Source organism: Ixodes scapularis, unplaced genomic scaffold (genome assembly GCF_016920785.2).
Source record: "Ixodes scapularis isolate PalLabHiFi unplaced genomic scaffold, ASM1692078v2 PGA_scaffold11__112_contigs__length_91849675, whole genome shotgun sequence".
NCBI lineage: Eukaryota > Metazoa > Arthropoda > Arachnida > Ixodida > Ixodidae > Ixodes > Ixodes scapularis.
In genome coordinates, this window is record NW_024609837.1 from 4184565 (window position 1) to 4203154 (window position 18590).

General features: G+C 45.1%; 2 protein-coding genes across 3 annotated transcripts; one reads left to right on the forward strand and one right to left on the reverse strand.

Annotated features, from left to right (window-relative positions):
- Window positions 1-1694: 1694 nt before the first annotated feature.
- LOC8023779 (39S ribosomal protein L44, mitochondrial) lies at window positions 1695-2865 on the reverse strand. Its single transcript, XM_002402958.5, has one exon. It carries the CDS (start codon window positions 2782-2784, stop codon window positions 1771-1773), a length of 1014 nt encoding a protein of 337 aa, XP_002403002.3. The 5' UTR covers window positions 2785-2865; the 3' UTR covers window positions 1695-1770.
- Window positions 2866-3379: 514 nt separating this feature from the next.
- On the forward strand, window positions 3380-17931 carry LOC8023773 (cyclic AMP-responsive element-binding protein 3-like protein 4). Of its 2 annotated transcripts, XM_029968549.3 has the most exons (13): window positions 3380-3735; window positions 4291-4442; window positions 7938-8186; window positions 9385-9520; window positions 9639-9709; window positions 10461-10559; window positions 11112-11204; window positions 11868-11915; window positions 12909-12967; window positions 13054-13122; window positions 13906-13990; window positions 15346-15460; window positions 16304-17931. In XM_029968549.3, exons 2-13 carry the CDS (start codon window positions 4332-4334, stop codon window positions 16639-16641), a joined length of 1473 nt encoding a protein of 490 aa, XP_029824409.2. In that variant the 5' UTR covers window positions 3380-3735; window positions 4291-4331; the 3' UTR covers window positions 16642-17931. The 2 variants fall into 2 exon arrangements, with proteins under 2 accessions (XP_029824409.2, XP_029824410.2); XM_029968550.3 differs by lacking the exon at window positions 3380-3735 and having other exon boundaries at window positions 3782-4442.
- Window positions 17932-18590: the final 659 nt, after the last annotated feature.

The window sequence follows — 18590 nt, forward strand, 5'->3', positions numbered from 1 at the left end:
TATCTCGATTCTCCAACCTGCTTGGTTTAAACTCGTAAAAGATCTTTTTGTTTCATTGCCTGGTTAGCACACACTTCACAAATTACACCCCCTAGCCCCCTCAGAAAAAAAAATAAGTGCAATTTCATTTTACGAGTTTCATTTTGAGTTGGGAGCAGCCTTGGAATCTGTTTCTTTTTCAGGAAGTCGACCCTGAAATACAAGCTTGCTTTGGAATTTCTCAAATAAGTTCCAACGTTAATATTGTGCTCATCTTTTTTCCTGGGGAAAGTTTGTTTTGTTATATACAGAGTGTATACTTTTGGAAGGGGGTGAGGGGGATTCAGTATGTGGCAAAGCATTTATGCACTCCCAAATTTTGACAAAAAACCCACAATCTAAAAAAACTGATTGAAAATAATGTTTTTTCACAAGGAAACCGCAACACTCACTCGAAACCTCCCTCACCCATTTACGCAGCTGTGAGTGATGGAGGTACAAAACTCGGAATATTCGAGAAGTACCTGTACATTGGTGTAAATAATCGAATCCATGTAACAGTTTTGGTGACCATAAAAACGCCAAAAACACATCAATATAGAGGAACTTCGAATGCGTAGTTGTGGCAAGCGAAAGGACCCAAGTGACTCCCAGCAACCCCGGGAGTTCCCGGCATCGCATTCCTCCCAGGGGATCCTCTGGATATGGTTTGGCCTTGTACTTTTCTGAACAAATTACATTTTGTACAGAAGGGCAACGATGGTCTGCTGCAGATCAAGAAACCGGGAGAAGCTCCTTGCAAAGCCCTTCACTCTTTCCACTTTAGCAGAGCAAATGCTGGAAAGGAGGAAGGTGCCTCCTCACCTCCTCTCCAGTGTGCACTTTGCAAAAGCACTTGTCCCAATTTCTTAACCTGCCATCATTCCTATTCTGTACGAAATGGGATGTGCTGCCGTTCCAGGGACTCGTAATCTTCCGATTAATACGCTAGGAGTTGTTAGTATGTGTGCACACCCATCTGTGGGTTTGCCTGCTAGATGCATTCCTTCTGCCGCATTAATTTTACATGCCGCAAAGCCACTACTTTGTGGCCAGAACTGAAGCACTCTGTCCGAGACTCGTTCGAGGCTTCCTAGGTAGGAAACTAAGCAACAAGCAGTGCCACTAGGCAGGGAAGGAGAGTTTGTGCAAACTTGGCTACAAAAGCTAAGCCACGACGGAAGCAAAAGCAACGTGTTGGGAGTTCGACCTAGGTCACTGTAGCTCGATGGAGTTACGATGATCTGGACTGAATCTAGCCTCGTAGCTCAAAGGAATGCTCGCACTCGCTGGGGCCACGCCCACACAACTTTGTACCGCGAAACTCTCAAACCGGGAATTCGGAAGACTGAAGATTCGGACCCGAAAGGGCTGCCGAAGTGTTTAGTCATTGACGAGGTGGGAATGGCGGGACACCTCTTTCGAAAGCCTGTGCTCCAGCACGCGGTCGTTGCCTTTATTCGTGCTTCGAGTTCGCGTGCCTGCTCGAGGCTCACGCAATGCCGAAGCACTATTGAAGGTAGAAGCTGAAGATGGAACTGAAACTCCTCCCTGCAATTCCCATCCTGTCAATGACTATGGTGGACATCACTGAACATAGGTCAGAAGACACTTTAACCGTCCTCTGTTATACATTCCTATTTCGTGTTTCCGCATCTCTATCAACACGCGCCTCGTTTGTAGCAACCTTGTTTTTATAGAACGTTCCACAATGGGCTATGTTACACTATAATACACGCGAGAGGGGGCGCTTCACGGCGTTGACGTCTCCATAGCAAGTCTCTTCACTTCCCCAGCAAGCTCCCCACCCTGCCTGCCAAAGGACAAGGGAGCCCTGTTCAACTCCAGCCCGTACCACCTTCTAAGGGCGTCGCGTGCCGCCATCTCTTGAGCAATCTCCACAGTCTCGCCGACGCTCGAACCAAGGAGCTTCTTGTCAGAATAGAACCCGACGCAATAGCTCGCTTCCAGCGTGGTTCGGCCCGAGTCCCACAGTAGTCTAGGTTCAGCAGGACTCATCCCCTGCCCTTGAAGTAGAGAAGCGAGCCTCTCAATCGGCTTGTCCACGACCCACAGTTCGTTCACGTCTTTGCCGACCAACTGCGCCAGTACGAAGTCCCGCACAAACAAACAGGCCCGGTCCTTCCCACAGTCGCGGGCCAGTCCGCCGACCAAAGCCATCAGGACGTTGGCAAGAGTCGTCTGCTCCGGCGGGAAGTCGGCGCAGAGGATCAAATCCGAGGTCCCGATGTTTTTCGAAACGTGCGACAACACTTGGTCGGACATTAGGTGCTCCTTCACGGCGTTCACTCCTTCGCGTGGGAGTTGCGGAAACTCTCTAACCAAGTATTCGTCGGCGTAAGAGTCGCAGAGCTGGCGGCCCGCGCGGGCGAGGTCGGTGTTGGGAGTTAGGCTTAGCGTTCCGGCGTCGCCCAGCGGCATTCCCAGCTCGCGACGGTGTTCGGCTTCGCGTTCGACGAAAGACTGCTGGACGAAGGCGGTGCGCAGCGTTTCGTCGGACCAGGTTTCGCCGAGACGCTTGGCAAACGCGTAGATCTCGCAGTCGTAGTTCCACTCGACCCAGACCGAGCGGTGGCGTAGCGGCTCCGGTCCGGCCTTTTTGCGGCGTCTTTTCATTTCCATCAGCATGGGAGGCAGTGACCTTTTGTAGCCGTACGTCTGCATGATGCTTGGTCCCGTTCGTGCTGTCAGCTTCGGCAGGGTCTGCGCTGCGCCTCGCAGCAGAAATCGTGCAAACGAAGCCATGATTTTCACGTGCTTCGTGTTTGTTCGAAGAGCCACCGACGATGAGTAGGTTCGCTCGGGGGCTTTCAAGTTTCAACTGATTTTTTTGTACACACCCTGAATGGATGAAATTTATTCTGTGACGTCACAGATGTAGGCGATAAGTCGGCAAATAAAAGCTTAAAAGAGTCACTCTTGGTGCTCTTATTAGCCACGGATATACCTTGGCAATGTAAAACGCACTGGTTGAATATGCCGAATATGCATAAAATAATTAATAGATATAAAAGGCAAATAAAAAACAAATCGGGCAAGGATGAAAAAAAAAAATACAAAAACAATGTGAGCGTTTGTACCACTAGGGCCGCTAGTGTTTCTGTCGGCCACCTTGAATACAGGTCAATATGTAAGATATTATATTATCTTGAGGTTTGTCCGTAACGCTTGCGATATTAGACGGCAAATAATTACTGACATGCTCAAAAATGACGTATTGAACGGTGAGCTCAAAATGTTAACAACTTGATAATTGCGTCCAATCGTAGCGGCGAACGTCGCGCTTGATTCTGACGTCATCTTGCGGAGTTGGCAGTTGGAAACCGCCAAAACGTGGCATGAGCGTAAGAATAACACGAACAAATCGCCTCAAATCGCTAAACACCTCCCAGCAAGATATTTTCACACGTTGAACTTTATATCTTACGACATCCTTAATACCTCACTAGATTCAAGCGCTTTAATGAAGCGTAAAGCCACTGACGACCTTAAAAACCTCACTCAAATTTTTGCCTCTCCTTTTGAGACGGCAGCAATTTCTTTTTCTCTCTTCGTCTTTCTTTTTTTACATGTAAACAAAAATTGTTTGGCCCGTGTTGTTCCGTGAAATAAGTGCACCACAACGAGGACAACGCACTCGTCTGCAAAACACTGAAGCTACGAGGCTCAATAAAGACTTAGGAACAGCTCCCCCCGGTAAGGAAATTCCCTTACAAGAACATCCACTCGGCGCCTGTACTCTTTATACAAGGTCGCAACAAAAAATTAACTGGGTTAACTACCGTTCCCCGTTAAAAACGAAAAAAGTAAAAAATCTATTGTCCTTAATCTTTTTAAAGCGAGACATCAACAACTGGATCATCCTACGTCGAGACTTCGACGCTAACTGATCAACATAACCCGTTCACTTCGCCACACGCCCCAAAAAGAATTGATATGGGTTGCGCGGCTTGCTGAAAACCCTCGCCCATTGATTCGACATATCCGCGTAACGAACATTATTATCTGCTACGAGAATCTCCCTACTTCACGTTTGAAGTGTTCGCGAATTGGGAATACCTTCCCCAGTGTGCAGGATCCAAACTTTTACTCGTCATATCTCGTCGTTTCGAAAACTACTGACAGCGATTTAACTTCGCGAATTTTTAACAAAAAAACATATGGGTGGGATTCGATGCAACACGTGTGGCGGTGATAGTGATGTTCCTTGTCGGCGGGTTAGACTCACGGGATCTGTCTTTTAACCCACAGGAGTCTGCTTTCTGAGGGTTTAGTAAGCCATAAACTCCGTCATGTCGTTCGGAGGCACTCTCAATTTCCTGGACTTCTTCGAGAAGGAAGATCCGTTCCTCAAAGACAGCGGTGGATTGTTCACCGGCGATCTGCCTGAAACCACCTTGTTGGTGAGTCGGACATCTTTCTACTGTTGGTCGGTGTCTTTTTGATCTGGTCTATCATGCTAGACTTTATTGTTTTTGCACATAACGCATTGCTGGTCTGCGAAAGCCGGCGCCGACATTTTCTCTTGATCGAAAATGCCGCATTGCACGTGGCTTGGTTGGCGACTGTTCTTAAATTATCTTGTTTAGGTCGGTTTCTCAAGTTCGGAGTTTTAAGTGCTCGATATTAGCTGATCGGTCGAGTCTTTAACTGGTTATTTTTAAGGAGCGAATACTTCGATCGCGGCCGGCGAAGGGCATGTTGGTGGCATACTCGCCAGATGTTGCGTCACGTGGAGAAGGATCGTTCGCTGTTACAGAGCAAGATTAATGTAATATTGATAACTGGGTCGATCGTATCTTGATTACAACATTGCTTCATCGAAATTGCCCAATAACCACTCGTGAGCACGCAAAACGAGCCCAATGTGACCAAGTGTAACCATTTTCACATGTTTGTATGAAATGCCCAGCAAATCGTGCTAATAAACTCCTATTGACAGTTCGCAGATGTCCGCATGTTATGTGATCTGGTCACTGTGTAGTCGCACCCAAGAGGTACCCCATGTTGTTTATGCAAACATGCACCTTTGTAATTCACTTGAGAGTAGGCCCCGAGCTGACCTCATTCAAACCACATCAAAATTAGTACATGCAAAAAAAAAAAGATTTATCAACTGGCACCTGCATAATGCAGTTAGCATGAGAAATACATTGGTACTTTATTACGAGGTAGTGTCAAACCAGTTTTTACAGCCTTGTTTGGTGCTTTGGACAAGTGTATCCCCCACCATACTAAATTTTAATAAAAACAAAACAGTAATTTCTTGCTGATATTATTGGTATCATACACTTAACTGTACACCTGAGGAATTTGGAATGTAAAGCGTCATACCTGGTATGGTGGTAGTGTTTACCAGAGTTCAATGCCCCCCAGTGCAGGCTAGTTAAATAAAAAAAGTGATGCGCAAGTTCTTTCTTTTCTTTTTTGTGCAATTTGCCAAGGTGTAAGTAAAAGTAAAAGCGGGTAGTTGTAGATATGAGTGCCTGCAAAAATAGCTCGTGTCCTGGCATATCAGTGCCACGTTTGCGTCTTTTCTCCAAGTGCCTTGCATACAGCTTGAAATGTCATTCGTTCTGAAGATGTACCTTGCTTAGCCGTTGGGTTTTTCAACCAAAATAGCACGAATTTCGTCAATGTTTTTTTTTTTAATGACACATAAAAAACATGATGTAATATGAAATAATTTTGCGTACTTACAGGCATCTTACTCGCACACCTTAAAAAAGTAAAATTTAAATTTTGAGAAGGTGTGAACCCGCATATGGCGTGGAAATTTGCTACGATGCCAGATATAACATATTGCTCATGTTTCAATGACCTCCATTGTTACGCTATAGCTTTTTTTTTTATGAGTACAGAGGTCTTTCTATTATAATGTTCACACACCCAGAACTTTTTTACTCCAATCGTGCAGACATTGCGCATTGCATAACATGGCAGTACATAAGCTATGAATGCAAAGACGTGCTCTGCAAGGCATTTGTGACTGTCCCTGTTTGTAATTTCAGTTTATTGTGTGCTACACGAATAGTACACAATGTTGCATGCATTACGTCAGAGCTAGAAATATATATAAGGAGAGCACGTCTTTTGTGTTGTAAAGCTTGTAAAAGCTTTACAAGTAATGAAAGCTTAAACCAGGCAGTGTTTGCATTTTGTTGTAATAAAACAAACCTAAGGTTGAGTAGGGCTGTTATAATATTGAGAATACCTTATAATACCTAGCAGAGGTAAAGGCAACGTCTACACCAAGTTCCAGCCCAAACAAATGAATTCTTGCTGTGCAAACAGATGAAACAGTCAATGAACTGATCTTTCCGGTGGCTTTGCTCAGGTTAGTGGGGGAGAGAGGAAGCCTTTTTAGACTTTATTTTTAGACACCTGCCAAACTAGGTGGGGATGTTATATTTCTCTGATTCCAAGCAGAAGTTTAGGTTTTGGGTGGCTCAGCTAGTAGTTGTGTATTTTGCTAAATAAATATTTGTCTCAAATTATTTCTTAAATGCAGCTAGCATACTGAGCTTCCTAGTAGGAAGTGAAAACCATCATCTGTAGGAAATGTTTATTATGTTTTAAAGCGACACTGACGTGCCAAAGATATACTTTTTTTTTGTGCAAAAGCTTGGTTACGGTGTTAAGATGCTACTCAAAACTTTGTGGTCATAAATATTATGTTTCGGGGATTTTATTTCTTGTATTCGTAACTATATATGCCTTAGATGACTTTTCGGGTATAAATCGTGCACTGTGGCCTCAGCATGGAAACGAGTGTGGAAGCAGACCTGGAACACCGGATTCTTAAGCGGCAGTTTTCATACAGAGGGAAAGCCAGATTTTGAGCCGCAAATGTAGGGTGTCTACAATGAACCTTGGCATCGTAAAACGAGCCTGAACAATTGGCAGCCGCGCTGAGAAAGCTGTGACGTTCACCGAATGTGACAGCTTTCTTCCTGTGACAAATGAGGCCAACAAACTTCCCAACCGAATACAAGGATCTGTTTGTCAAGATTGTTCATTATGACGAAACGCAAAGAAATTTTGTGAATGGCAGAGTATGCAAATATATCAGCTTGAACTTTAGAATTATACTTAAACATGAAGAAAGAAAGAAAGGGCAGGATATATTTACAAGGATGTACTATCAAGCTCAACTCTTAAACGTTAGAGTGTGTTATTGATGATTTATGTTTGACAGGTTCTTTTTGAGTAATAAAGCGGGCATTTGTCGATATTTGCCGTGTACGATAACTGTTACATGCTGACTAGGCACTAGGTGCATACTATGTATCAAATGCGAACAGTATAAGAAAAGACAGATTTTTTTTAGCAGAAATTTGCTTTTGCTGGTTACATCCGGGGTGCAAACTATAGTCCAAAAACTATGTCGTAGGGCTCTCGTAGATTGTGTTTTCATTAATTTCTTTTATTATTTATTTTGGGGCCCAAAAGCATTACAGAGAGGAATGGTTGCTGTAACATAAATATAAAAACATTGAAAAGGCATGAAATAGGTACGAAAAATGATTTAACAAATTGGTAATCTCAATTCTAAAATGGGCGTCGTCGGTGATTGGAGTTATGACCGCGGAAAGGCGATTTAAATCGGTGCAGTCTTGGAGCAACAAGGAGGCATTAACGTGCTGCAGCGGGGAATCCTAACTCTTAGTTGACGATCCATGCCGGATATGCAAGATGGTTCCGAAAATAGCGATTGGGGAAGTGTTGTGTTAGAGCAATAAATCTTGCGAAACAAACATGGGCGAGATTTTTTTTCTTCGAAGCCAAGGATAGGCAATGCTTGCTGTGCCGTGACAGTTAGAAAGTAAACATACCAATAAGCAGCATTAACGAGGCGAGGCGAGCTTACATCTTGCGTGCCCATCCGTTTCGCACAGCCCGAATTGGAGACGGAGAGCATAGACTTCTGGACCAAGTACCTGATCGGAGACACGACCCTGCCGACGCTGAAGGATGACCTCGTGGCAGACCTGGTGCCCGACCTGTCGTCGATGTCCCCCGCGTCGCCCTCGCAGGAGCACAGCTACAGCCTGTCTCCCGACGGGAGCGTCACCAGCCTCCTCTCCCCAAGGGGCGGGCCGGGCTCGGACTGTTCCGACCTCTCGTCCACGTTCGAGGGCCCGCAGGTGAGGGACCACCCTCGCGCAACTGCGGGAATTGCGGCGGGTTTGCGTCGGGGAGTCTGCTCATTAAATGCTTGCGTTCCGTCGAAAAGACGAGGCTGGTTTGCACGGCCAGGCATTAAAGGGATACTTCAACAAAATCTGAAATATACCCGTCGTGTTCAGAAATGGGTTGAATATTATCGACAATATCCGTAAATGACAATTGCACGTTTGTATTTTGAGCCTGATGGCTGTCTTTTTCGTCATAAATGGCCCACTCTGGCAAGCGCTTGGAGAACGGCAAATGGAGTGCCTGTGACATCTGCTGCAATCGTGACATAGATTGTCTCGGGACGAGCAAAGCTGTGGCGAGGCCGTTGTCGTGAGGATGTCCTAGCCGTTCCAGCCACCGAAACGGCCGAAGCACGCCAGCAGTTGGGCCACCGCAACTAACCCCAAAGCTGCTTTTGTACGAATTTTGAGTGACGGGTTAGTCTTGTGTAATTTTGTAGAGGGACAATAGCGACGTCTCGGACACACAAAACAGAATTTTTGCGAGAGGGGAGTTCCTCTTCCCTTCTTCTCTCATGGTGGCCGGAGGCAACAGTTATCGTCACTACCTGTCAAGGTTCCTAGATGGGCATTACACACGAGGAGGTAGTGACATCCACGAGGTGCTCTTTGCTAATCGTATAATTTGTTTTAAAATGCCTTTTCGTGTCTTTTTTAACGAGAGATTGGCGTGTCTCGTGTGATACTGCTCCCTTGAACATGAATAGACCAAGAAATAAGCGCCGAAATTTCGTTGTACTCATCCCTTTAAGATGTGATGCCTGGAACGCTTCTCCAACTGGTGCATTTATCGCATCCTTAAAAGTGGACCTGAGGAACCTGGGCAGGTCTGAGAGATGTCACGAGTGTCAAGTTGCAGTGTCACGTGACGTCGTGGCGTCGGGTGACCTCATCGTGTGACACTGCGTCACATTCTGCCGCTTTAGAGGTGTAGGGATAGTAATCTGGGTACTTCAGACTTAGATGTAAATCAATTTCGATCCTCGGGGTGTGTTTTAAAGTTCGCTGGTCTGTCGGTGTCATTGAGAATTCTAGATCCTCTAGGGACTACCGTAGCTGGGGGCTCCGAACCGCCGTCGTGGCACGTGGCCCATCACTTCGTGGAGACTTTTGGAAATCAAGCGTACGTGATTTTTTTTGTTTTCAGGAGGAAATTATGGAGTTTGACGACCCTTTGTACGTGGACGTTGTCGGAGTCACAGAGACGGAGTCTGGTCCGGAGTCTCCTCTGTCCGTCATCGAGCAGTGCAGCAATTCGAATCCGTCGACGCTGGATGACATCGGTGAGCAGCACACTCGTCCTCTTTCACGCGTGATTGGGCGTAGTATGGGCTTCTTCCGTTTGTGAATATCATTGCTTAATGCTGTCACTGGTCCACACTCTGATTCATTTCTGTTCAGCGGCCGACGTTGTGGTGGCCACTTCCGACTTGAAAGAGGAGGAGGAAGAGGAGCCCGTCGTCGTCGTCGATGTAAGTCCAACACTCGTGCCTGTCAGTGTCAGAATTGTCGCAACTTTCATATAATTATCAAATGTTCCGCAACTGATTTAAGGGAACGGTACAGCTGCAACGGAGAAAGATTAGCGTGACTGACCGACGACCAGAGCAACAAAATCGCGACACGCGGCGCTATTGTTTTCGAGCACGTCAATAGCGAGAGTGCCAGTCACATTCCATGTTTCAATGCGGGAGTGGTTGGCAGAAAGCAGCCCATCTTAAAGCCCGCATTTTGGAAGCTATCGTATCCCTCAATTTTCTCCCAGCCACCCCACGTTGAGACATGAAATGTGACTGGCACTCTCACTATTGGCGTGCTCGAGAACAATAGCGCCGCGTGTCGCGATTTTGTCGCTCCGCTCATCGGTCACTTGTGCTAATCATTTTCCGTGCCCCCAGTTTCCCGTGACGGGTTAGAATCCCAGCCAAAGTTTCTGCAATCTAACGGGGGCTTACTGCGGGTAAGGCTGCACAGAGATTTCGGTTGCACGTCAAAATCTCCGGATGGTCAAAATGAATCTTCCCTCCTCCGCTGGGGCGTGGCACGTAAAACCCTCGTATCAGTGAGGAGCGCTCACGTGTTTGCTCTTTCAGTGCTTGCACAAAGTAGTATTACAAGTGTAACTGGGATCATAAGGAGAAAAATCTTTGTAAGCTGGGATTCCATTGGCAGTTATGAAGGTTTGAGTAGTCGGTTGTAATGCCACACAAAAATCTCTTGCAGGACATTCTTGTTCTTCCCGAGGAACCCAAGAGTCCCTCGGTGTTTTCATCCTGCAGCTCCACACACAGCTCGCCTGGCGGAGGCACAAGGACCTCAAAGGTGCCTTCCATTGCCATCACCTATGAGTAGCCTCAAAAGTTCCTATGAGTAGTCTCGAAAAGGAATTGCGCAGACCAGAGGGGCACAAGTTGAATAATTCGGGAATGCCAACCAACTGATTGGGGAGGTGCATTTTCGGTCTGTAATGCAGTCGCAACAACATTGTGGTTTCTGAGCAGATCCATTTTTGCATGTTCCACTACTGTAATTAGGTACTTCGAAAATCGTCCGGCCATCGATAGACGATTTAGGACATGTCGGTATCTTGGTAATGTCTGGTTAGTCACAGACAATCATTGTGTTAGTTGTGCAGTACGAAAAAGGTCTAAGAGGGTGACTATGGTTCAAACTTTAAATCCTCAAGCATAGGATTGTGTTTTCTCAGCATGGTGCCTACACCGCTTTCACCTCCTAGAGTTAAGCAAGCTGTCTCAATTGAGAAAATTTCTGAGGCTTTTAGTCTATATGTTACCTTCTTGTCATGAGAAGACTTGATAAGTTGTGGCTCTATTGGAACAGATATTTGAAAGTAGGTTTTTCTTTCTCCTATAGAAGTCTGATGAGGTGCTTCAGCTCACCGAGGAAGAAAAACGCCTGATGCGCAAGGAAGGCATCATGATTCCTACAACAATGCCCCTTACCAAGGTTTGTGATCAACTCCCAAATTGCTTCACCTTCTTTATCGAGGCTCTGTTATAGAAGACTGTGTCCATAGTACAACATGCACAGTCCCGTTTTATGTTAGAACGGGTTGTGCCTCTTGTGCTACGACTAAGAGATGACATATATTGCGACATGCGGTAGAGGGCGATTGATACATTCCCAGTGGTTCTGACCATCACTGCCGATCCTCCTAGGACTAATTTATCACTTTACTGTGCTGTGTGGCAGTTTTTGGGTTTTCCAGATCATTGCATTTAGAATATGACAAGCTTGATTCTCAAAATGTGAATATCAACAATTATGAAACTCGCCTTGCTCGTGATGATGGTAGCCCATGGCTACTGCAGCGTCTGGTGAGACACCGTACTGCTTGACACCAACTGGCTGAAGCCAATGGAAAGTGACTAGTCATCATGACAAAAACAAAAGGTTCAGTAGTTGTCCTAGGCATCCATTAGCATTCATGATTCTTCCAAGTTTCTGTTGATTTGATTTTCACATACCCTGTATTTCGTGCGTTCAGACGTCTACCAAAGATATGTGACGGGTCAAGTAGTAACATCATTTCTGCATCTAAGTTTCTGCTGTGCAACTTTTTAAGCATTCTTTGGACGTGATGCAGCCTTGTCCTTTCTATACCTGCAGGCTGAAGAAAGAGAGTTGAAAAAGATTCGCCGGAAAATACGCAACAAGGTGAGTGGCCAGCTTCGGTCAGCAAATTCTTTTTGTTCATTGTCCGTTCATATCAAGTTAATTTATGATCACGCTTACCTGTAAGCCATCATAAAACCTCGGTGAGCATAAATACCCTGTCAGTGTCCCTTTAAAGTAAAGCACAAAGTAAATGAAAGGTTGTGCATTTCAAGTAAAGTAGTAAGTACACCAAGTGCCATGTTCTTGAAGTAAAGCACTGTAACTACAATGTACTTCCAAAGTAAAGTACAATTACTTTTTGACAGAATCTTTCATGGTGCCATTTCACTCCCTTATACAGTGTTTTTTTTTTTTTTTTAAATTGGTGTGCAGTTATTTTTTGAAACGGTAGCAAATATTGGATAAGGTTAAGTTGCCACAGAGTAGTTGTTTTACCCTTGTTAACACCCTATTTAACATAATACACTTATAAGGCACTTATTTGTATCGGTCTTATAGCAGCCATTAGCTCACTCAAAGAAATGACCAGGTGACGTCTCGAAAGACAATAGCGGGGTTTTACATGACGATATGCCATGTTTTTGTTTTTAAATTTGGGGAATGTAGTTTGAAGTTGGAAGTTTTACTTTCCTCAGAAAGTAAAAAAAAACAAAAAAAAAAAATCATAAGTAAATTACACACTTGGAGGGTGTACTTCAAGCAAAGTACTAGTTTTCTAAATCTACTTTAAGTAGTATTTTAAGTACAATGTACTTTAGGTAGTTCCCAACATTGAATGAATGGCTCAGATCTTTCTCAAATTCTTAAACTGTATAAAAAAAAAGTTTTTTTTTTAGAGGACAGTTGAGGAAATTCGAGAGCTTGAGGGAACCCAGTCTGGGAACCCATGCTCCAATCGAAACAAGCCTAGCAACTCGGGTGCGCTATTTCAACCGTAGAAGACATACTCATAGTGTTGGTTACAAGTCACTTAGTTCTGTTAACCAGGCGCAAGAGGACTAATACATATGTTCACCCATTCATACGTTCCAGCAATCTGCCCAGGACAGCCGAAAAAGAAAGAAAGAGTATGTGGATGGCTTGGAAAGCAGGTCAGTTGGACGACAAGTGGCAACTCCCACACTTCAGAGCTTGCTTTCACGCTCACCGACTCTTTTGGTTGTTCTGCTCATTCCAGGGTGAAGTTATGCACAGCTCAAAATGCACAATTGCAGAAGAAGGTGGAGCTTCTCGAGAAACAGAACGGGCAAGTTCTACTTTGTTTGTCCTTGACCGAGTTTCTGGACGTTCGGAAGGTTCTTTTGGCCACCAGAGTGGCCTTTTTACGTTACATCTGTTTGCATAGCTTTAGGTGACTGCAGGACTAGCAGCGTGTCATCAAACGAAATCGCACGGTTTCGTTTCCTGGCTCAGCCGTGGCCATGCAAAGATTCTTCACCAGCTTGCCTACTTCATTACTCTTATTTCAATACAGTCACGCCCCACTGACATGGACGCTTCCGTTTCCCAGACAACTCGTCTACAGTAGCGACTCAAGGCAAAGATCACAAATGACACGGTTCACTTAGAAGGAAAAAATGCTGAGATTCATTTGCACACACACTTTGGTGTTAACAGTTAGAAACACAATCTGCAATAGGTTCGAGAGGGGAGACTTGTTGCTCCTATTTTTATTGCTACTTGTGGTCCACCCAGTATGCAGTACAAATATATACTGCATACTGTCTTTGTTACATTTTTTTTTTTTTTCTGAGTACATAATTGAAGTTGCTGAATAGCACTATTCGATTCGAACTTGGAATATTTGGAAGTTTTGAATACTCACACAAATCTAGATATATGGTATGTTTTCTTCGAATTGATTTCCCCGAACTCCTGGCTACCTCCCGAACATTTTATAATTTATTTTAGTGTCCATATAGTTCCTAACATTAATTTTTAAAAGCTCCCCTTTCTCTTTGGTGGCACCGTAGGAGCATATTCAGTTGCTAAAAGTTGGCGGTGTGCGTCGATACGCTTTGTTGTGCAGTTCCCTCGTGCTCCAACTGAAGCGGCTTCAGACGTTGGTCGCCAACTCCTCTGGCCGCAACGCACAGACGAGCACTTGCGTCATGGTGAGTCTCTGTTCCGCAACATCCGCAAGTCTATGTTTCGCCATCTTGAGAGTGAGAGCTTGCTCAGTGTATGATGTCCAAGCCAGCTCGTGATGTCACGCTTGGTACTGCCTGGTAGAGGTCGCAGCTGATTACTTGGGCATGCATTAGCTGTACCTCTCTCCTCACGACGCTTTCGTACGTATTGGTAGGACCGCAGCACCAGAGTGCGATTGAGTGGTCATACCAAGTAGCTGTAATGAGAGGTTTAGAAACTGACCTATCTATTGTGTTGATTTTATTTTGTACGTTCATTCAAGTGAAACAAATGGCTGCGGCACTTCCGGGAAGGATTGAAGGGGTACTCTAAAGTCGATTGTGAGATTGTCCGTTTGTGGTGACAACTCAGTCTAGACGCTCTAAGCATCTTAACGAAACTGAAATCACAATCGTGCATAGCTCATAGCTCCTCGCTAAAAGCGTATTCAAAGATCGCGACACACCCTTTTTGGGAAGAATTTTCTTCAGAGTGAAGTGGTTGACAAAGGGCGCTTGTCGGCGAGTTGCAAGCGATGGCTTTGCCCGTGGAGAGAAAGAGGAGTCTTTTCCAAATGTGTACCTATCGGACTCTCTTCGAAACAAGTTATAATAAAATTATGCGGAATCTGGTGTATCATAGGGCTTTCATTGGTCCACAGTGTAGTCCGCGAGAAAAAAAAGAGTCCACATGTTTTTCTCTTGCCCCGAGAGGAATATGCGGTTTCGTAATATAGGACTTGGTATTTGTGGGAATAACACCTTTTAAACAATATAAGATAAAAAACAACCTTTTTCAAAAATGACTTCAGTGCCCCTTTTATAGACCGATCTCTCTAGCCTGTTTTGTTATGCTGCCGCCACCGCCGGCATGCACTGTGGGAACTGTGCAGTGCCTCCTGCCTCCTGTAAACTACAGTTATGGTGGTGTCTTGCATGCATGGAATGCTTAGTTAGATTAGTCTATTGTTCTGCATATTTTTTCTTCTTTCCAAAAACACTTACCGTAAAATACCGGGCAAGCATTCACTCATACTTTGGAGATAATCACAAAAAAAGGGGGGATGGGGACTTGTCCGGTCATCAATTTTACATATAAATGTACTATGCGTCTTTTCTCAATCTTACAAATTTGGTAATGGGCGCTTAATGTGGAATGGGTGGATGCGCGGTATTCTATGGTAGTATAACTACACCTTTTTGCGTATAGCGTAGACGACTTCCCCGGTTTCTAAGAGTGCCCGAGACTTCGAGGACGATCCCATTGATGTGGGGTCCATTCAAGCGAGGGCTCTTGCTGCGGATGCGGAAGTTCCAACCTGTGGTCTTCTCACTTCTAGGTTCTGTTGCTGTCATTTGCTCTCCTGATCTTCCCCAACATGCGGACAAACTCTTCAGACAGCAACGCCGATCTCATCCTTCAGTCATCCTCGGAGAAACTGGCTCCGATATCCGGTAAGTCCCAAAAACATTGGTTGTAATTGGTCGATTGCGCGCACAGTGTTCCGGGGTGCTGCTTTGTGCCTTTTCTCAATCGTTGGTTGGTACTTGCCGGCAATAGCGTGCCCTCGTGGTAGACATACGTGGAAATGGCCGGGCTAGATTAAAAAGACGCACTCTCGTACAGCCTCCAGATGGGAGGTAGTTTCTTTTCGGTGGGGTCGTTGTGACCTCACCCCTTCTACCGTTTTATTCCTTCTAGAAAGGCACCCAAATCTCACCGTGTTGGCCTCGTCATCCCAGGGTCGAATTGGAAAAATTTCCAGACTAGTTAGATCTACAGGCCTCGAGGTCACCTGCCTGCAGGGACTTAGGCAAAACAGCTCTTGCACTTCATCTTCTCAAAAACTAATTTTCCGTATGAAGCTTTTGTCGTAAGTGCACTGCAGTTATTTCACGAACGCATTGGCGCACAATTTCAGTCGCGGTAGTTGGAGCAGTTGTTCAGGGTGGTTCGGCGGTATTGGAAGGGGGTGGCACGGGCGCGTCGTCACGCGGCTAGGATAAATTCTATTACGTTTAATTGAGAGCAAAGGCCACAAGGAATCCGACTGTTTAACTGGGCTGTGGCTTGGGGTGGAACTTACCGTAGACAGCAAGCATTGTGCAGGGACAGAGTAATTGCACTCTACCCAGTGGCTTCACATGTGCTACGCCGCTCCAAAGGTGGCAGCCTTTGTAGTAGCAGCTTAATTTAAAGAATTGAAAATGGTTCCACGCAGTTCCTCTACAATGGCTCATAATGAGGCTGGAGGTAATCTCTCGCTGCTTTAGGTAACCCGTTTCGTTTCCCCCCAGGTCGCTCCCGCTCGTTACTCTACACGGCAGAGCCCAGCTCCTTCCAGCAGGAGTACTCCGACGCCGTGAAGTCCGGCCAGTACATCGAGGAAGACATCGACACCTCCGACGACGAGGGCGACAGCCACAACCGCTGGGCACCCTCGCCCACCAAGTCGACTCCCGCCAGGGGCTGGGGCTTCGGCTTGGGACGCGGCTACAAACGACGCTGGGACACGGCCGAGGACAAGATCTCGGTCGTCACGGCAACGGTGCCACCGGACAAGAAACAGCGCCACCTGGCCAACTACAGCGCAACGGCACGACCGGTGGTGCTCCAGATGCAGCGGCAGGCCTAGCGGGGTCATTGCGATTCGGCGGGGCGGGATCGGACGCGATTTGCGATCGGCGCCAGTCACGAAGGTTTGCATCGTAGCGAGTCTCTCGCGATCGGTTCTTCGAGGTGGCGGTTTTTAATTCGCGACGCGTTTGACTCGGTCCCGACTCTGAATTGGGTTCATTAAAGTCGTTAAAAGCCTAGAATGGGCGGCTCAAATGAATGCCTGATGGTTTGTTGAGAATAGGAGAGAAAAACAAAAACTGAGTCATCTCCGGTTATAGGAAGACAACAATTTCTTTTTTAAATTACATTTAGAGTTAGAAGGGAGTTTCGTAAGGTATGCAATGGGATATATGATTTAAATTATCGCCGTGGGATATCAAAAAACGACATCGAAGGAAGATTGGCCGCGAGAAGTAAAGCAAACGTTTTGGTCGAGGAGTGCGGTAGCAAGCTGTATATCTACACACGTTGAGATCCCGTCATGAATTGGTTAATACTATCCACACCTTGCTTTACCCTCCCCGAGTGCTCGAGACCACAAAGTCAATTTTTGAAACTTCTGGAATGAAATGATTTTTTTTTATGCTTTTTCGTGAATGGTAATTGTGTTCAGAATATTTGATGAGAACTGTGTGAACATTATACACATTTTTTTCCCTATCGAAGCTCACTGCATGCCAGCCAGGATGTTATACACAAAGCAACTAAGACGTTATGCGCTAACGTAGCTGCACTGGATTTTGCACATCACTGCAGCCAAGTTCTTTCCCTCTTTAATAAGGAAGGAAGCTGACTTCTTCATTCCTGACATCCCTCCAACTTTTCTTGCATCGTCTGCTTAATGTACCGTCGTCTGCTCCTCATTCGTGACGTCTGCTAGAATCCAAAGAGCCAGTTTTTTTTACCTTCATAAAATTTGGGCTTTAGATTTTCTATTCAACCTATCGCTTGCGTGGCACGTCTGCTTTTGAAGAATCCATTCTCGACGTATGTGCAATGTACCATTAGTAAGCAACGTAGCAGACGGACCTTTTTGCAATCTCTGATGTAAGCAACGACGTGTTTGTCTCCTCTCTAGTTTGCTAGGAAGAGTTGCGTTTCGTGAAATAAATGTGCGGGTTCTTGTTGCCATTGTCGCTTGGAAGTTCCATTTTGTGCCGTCATGTTTATGGTACTTCTGTATGTTGACTTTATACCCTTTTTGTTTAAATGGTTTACTGGTATGTGTGAATGCTTCTGTGGCATATATGACTGCACTGAATTACAGACCAAGGGTTTGGAATAAACAAAGTTATTGTATACCGAACAGCTGTGTGTGTGTGAAGTGCATTGCTGAAAAATTGCACAGGGCACTGTTGATGAAATAAATGCAAAGTTGACGTTTAATTACCCGGTTTTAAAATCTTAAGCGATGGGAGTGCTGCGCTGCTTGCGCCAAAATGCGCCAAAGTGCCGTTTTTGCTAAGAATTGCACCCCACCTGTGTCAAAATGAGCTTAAAAGCAAAAAGTAAACATTATTTTATTATTGGTCGACCCTCATATTCAGTAAAGCAGGAGGAAAGAAAGATGGTACAAATATGTATTTCGAAATATCTCTACTCGCCGTATAGTTTGTTAATTTTGGTCGGAGCACCAGTCGAAGACTCCAACACGTACAGCATGAACACACACCCTTCAGTTGACTCATTAATTCAAAGTCCAGGAGTCCACAGACTTTAGTTTGAAATATCAGAAGTTTAAATGATCAGAAATTCATCTAAATATTATGCGAGGCAAAGTAGCCATTTGCTATAGAAATAGCTGCACATACCAAGCAAATTTTTTTTACACTTTTCTCTATACAGGCTTATTTATAAGCAGGCACACACACACAAAAAGACACTGGTAGAGGTTGAAGCAAATAGTTGTTTTGGCCAGATATTTTTTAATCTAATATCAAATAGTTTCCAAGTTTTTACTACAGT

Coding starts and splice junctions, on each gene's coding strand:
- LOC8023773 (XM_029968549.3), top strand. CDS start 4,332: ATGTCGTTCGGAGGCACTCTCAATTTCCTGGACTTCTTCGAGAAGGAA. Junction 12,968..13,053: donor GTGGATGGCTTGGAAAGCAG/GTCAGTTGGACG, acceptor TGCTCATTCCAG/GGTGAAGTTATGCACAGCTC. Junction 13,991..15,345: donor AGACGAGCACTTGCGTCATG/GTGAGTCTCTGT, acceptor TCTCACTTCTAG/GTTCTGTTGCTGTCATTTGC.
- LOC8023779 (XM_002402958.5), bottom strand. CDS start 2,784: ATGGCTTCGTTTGCACGATTTCTGCTGCGAGGCGCAGCGCAGACCCTG.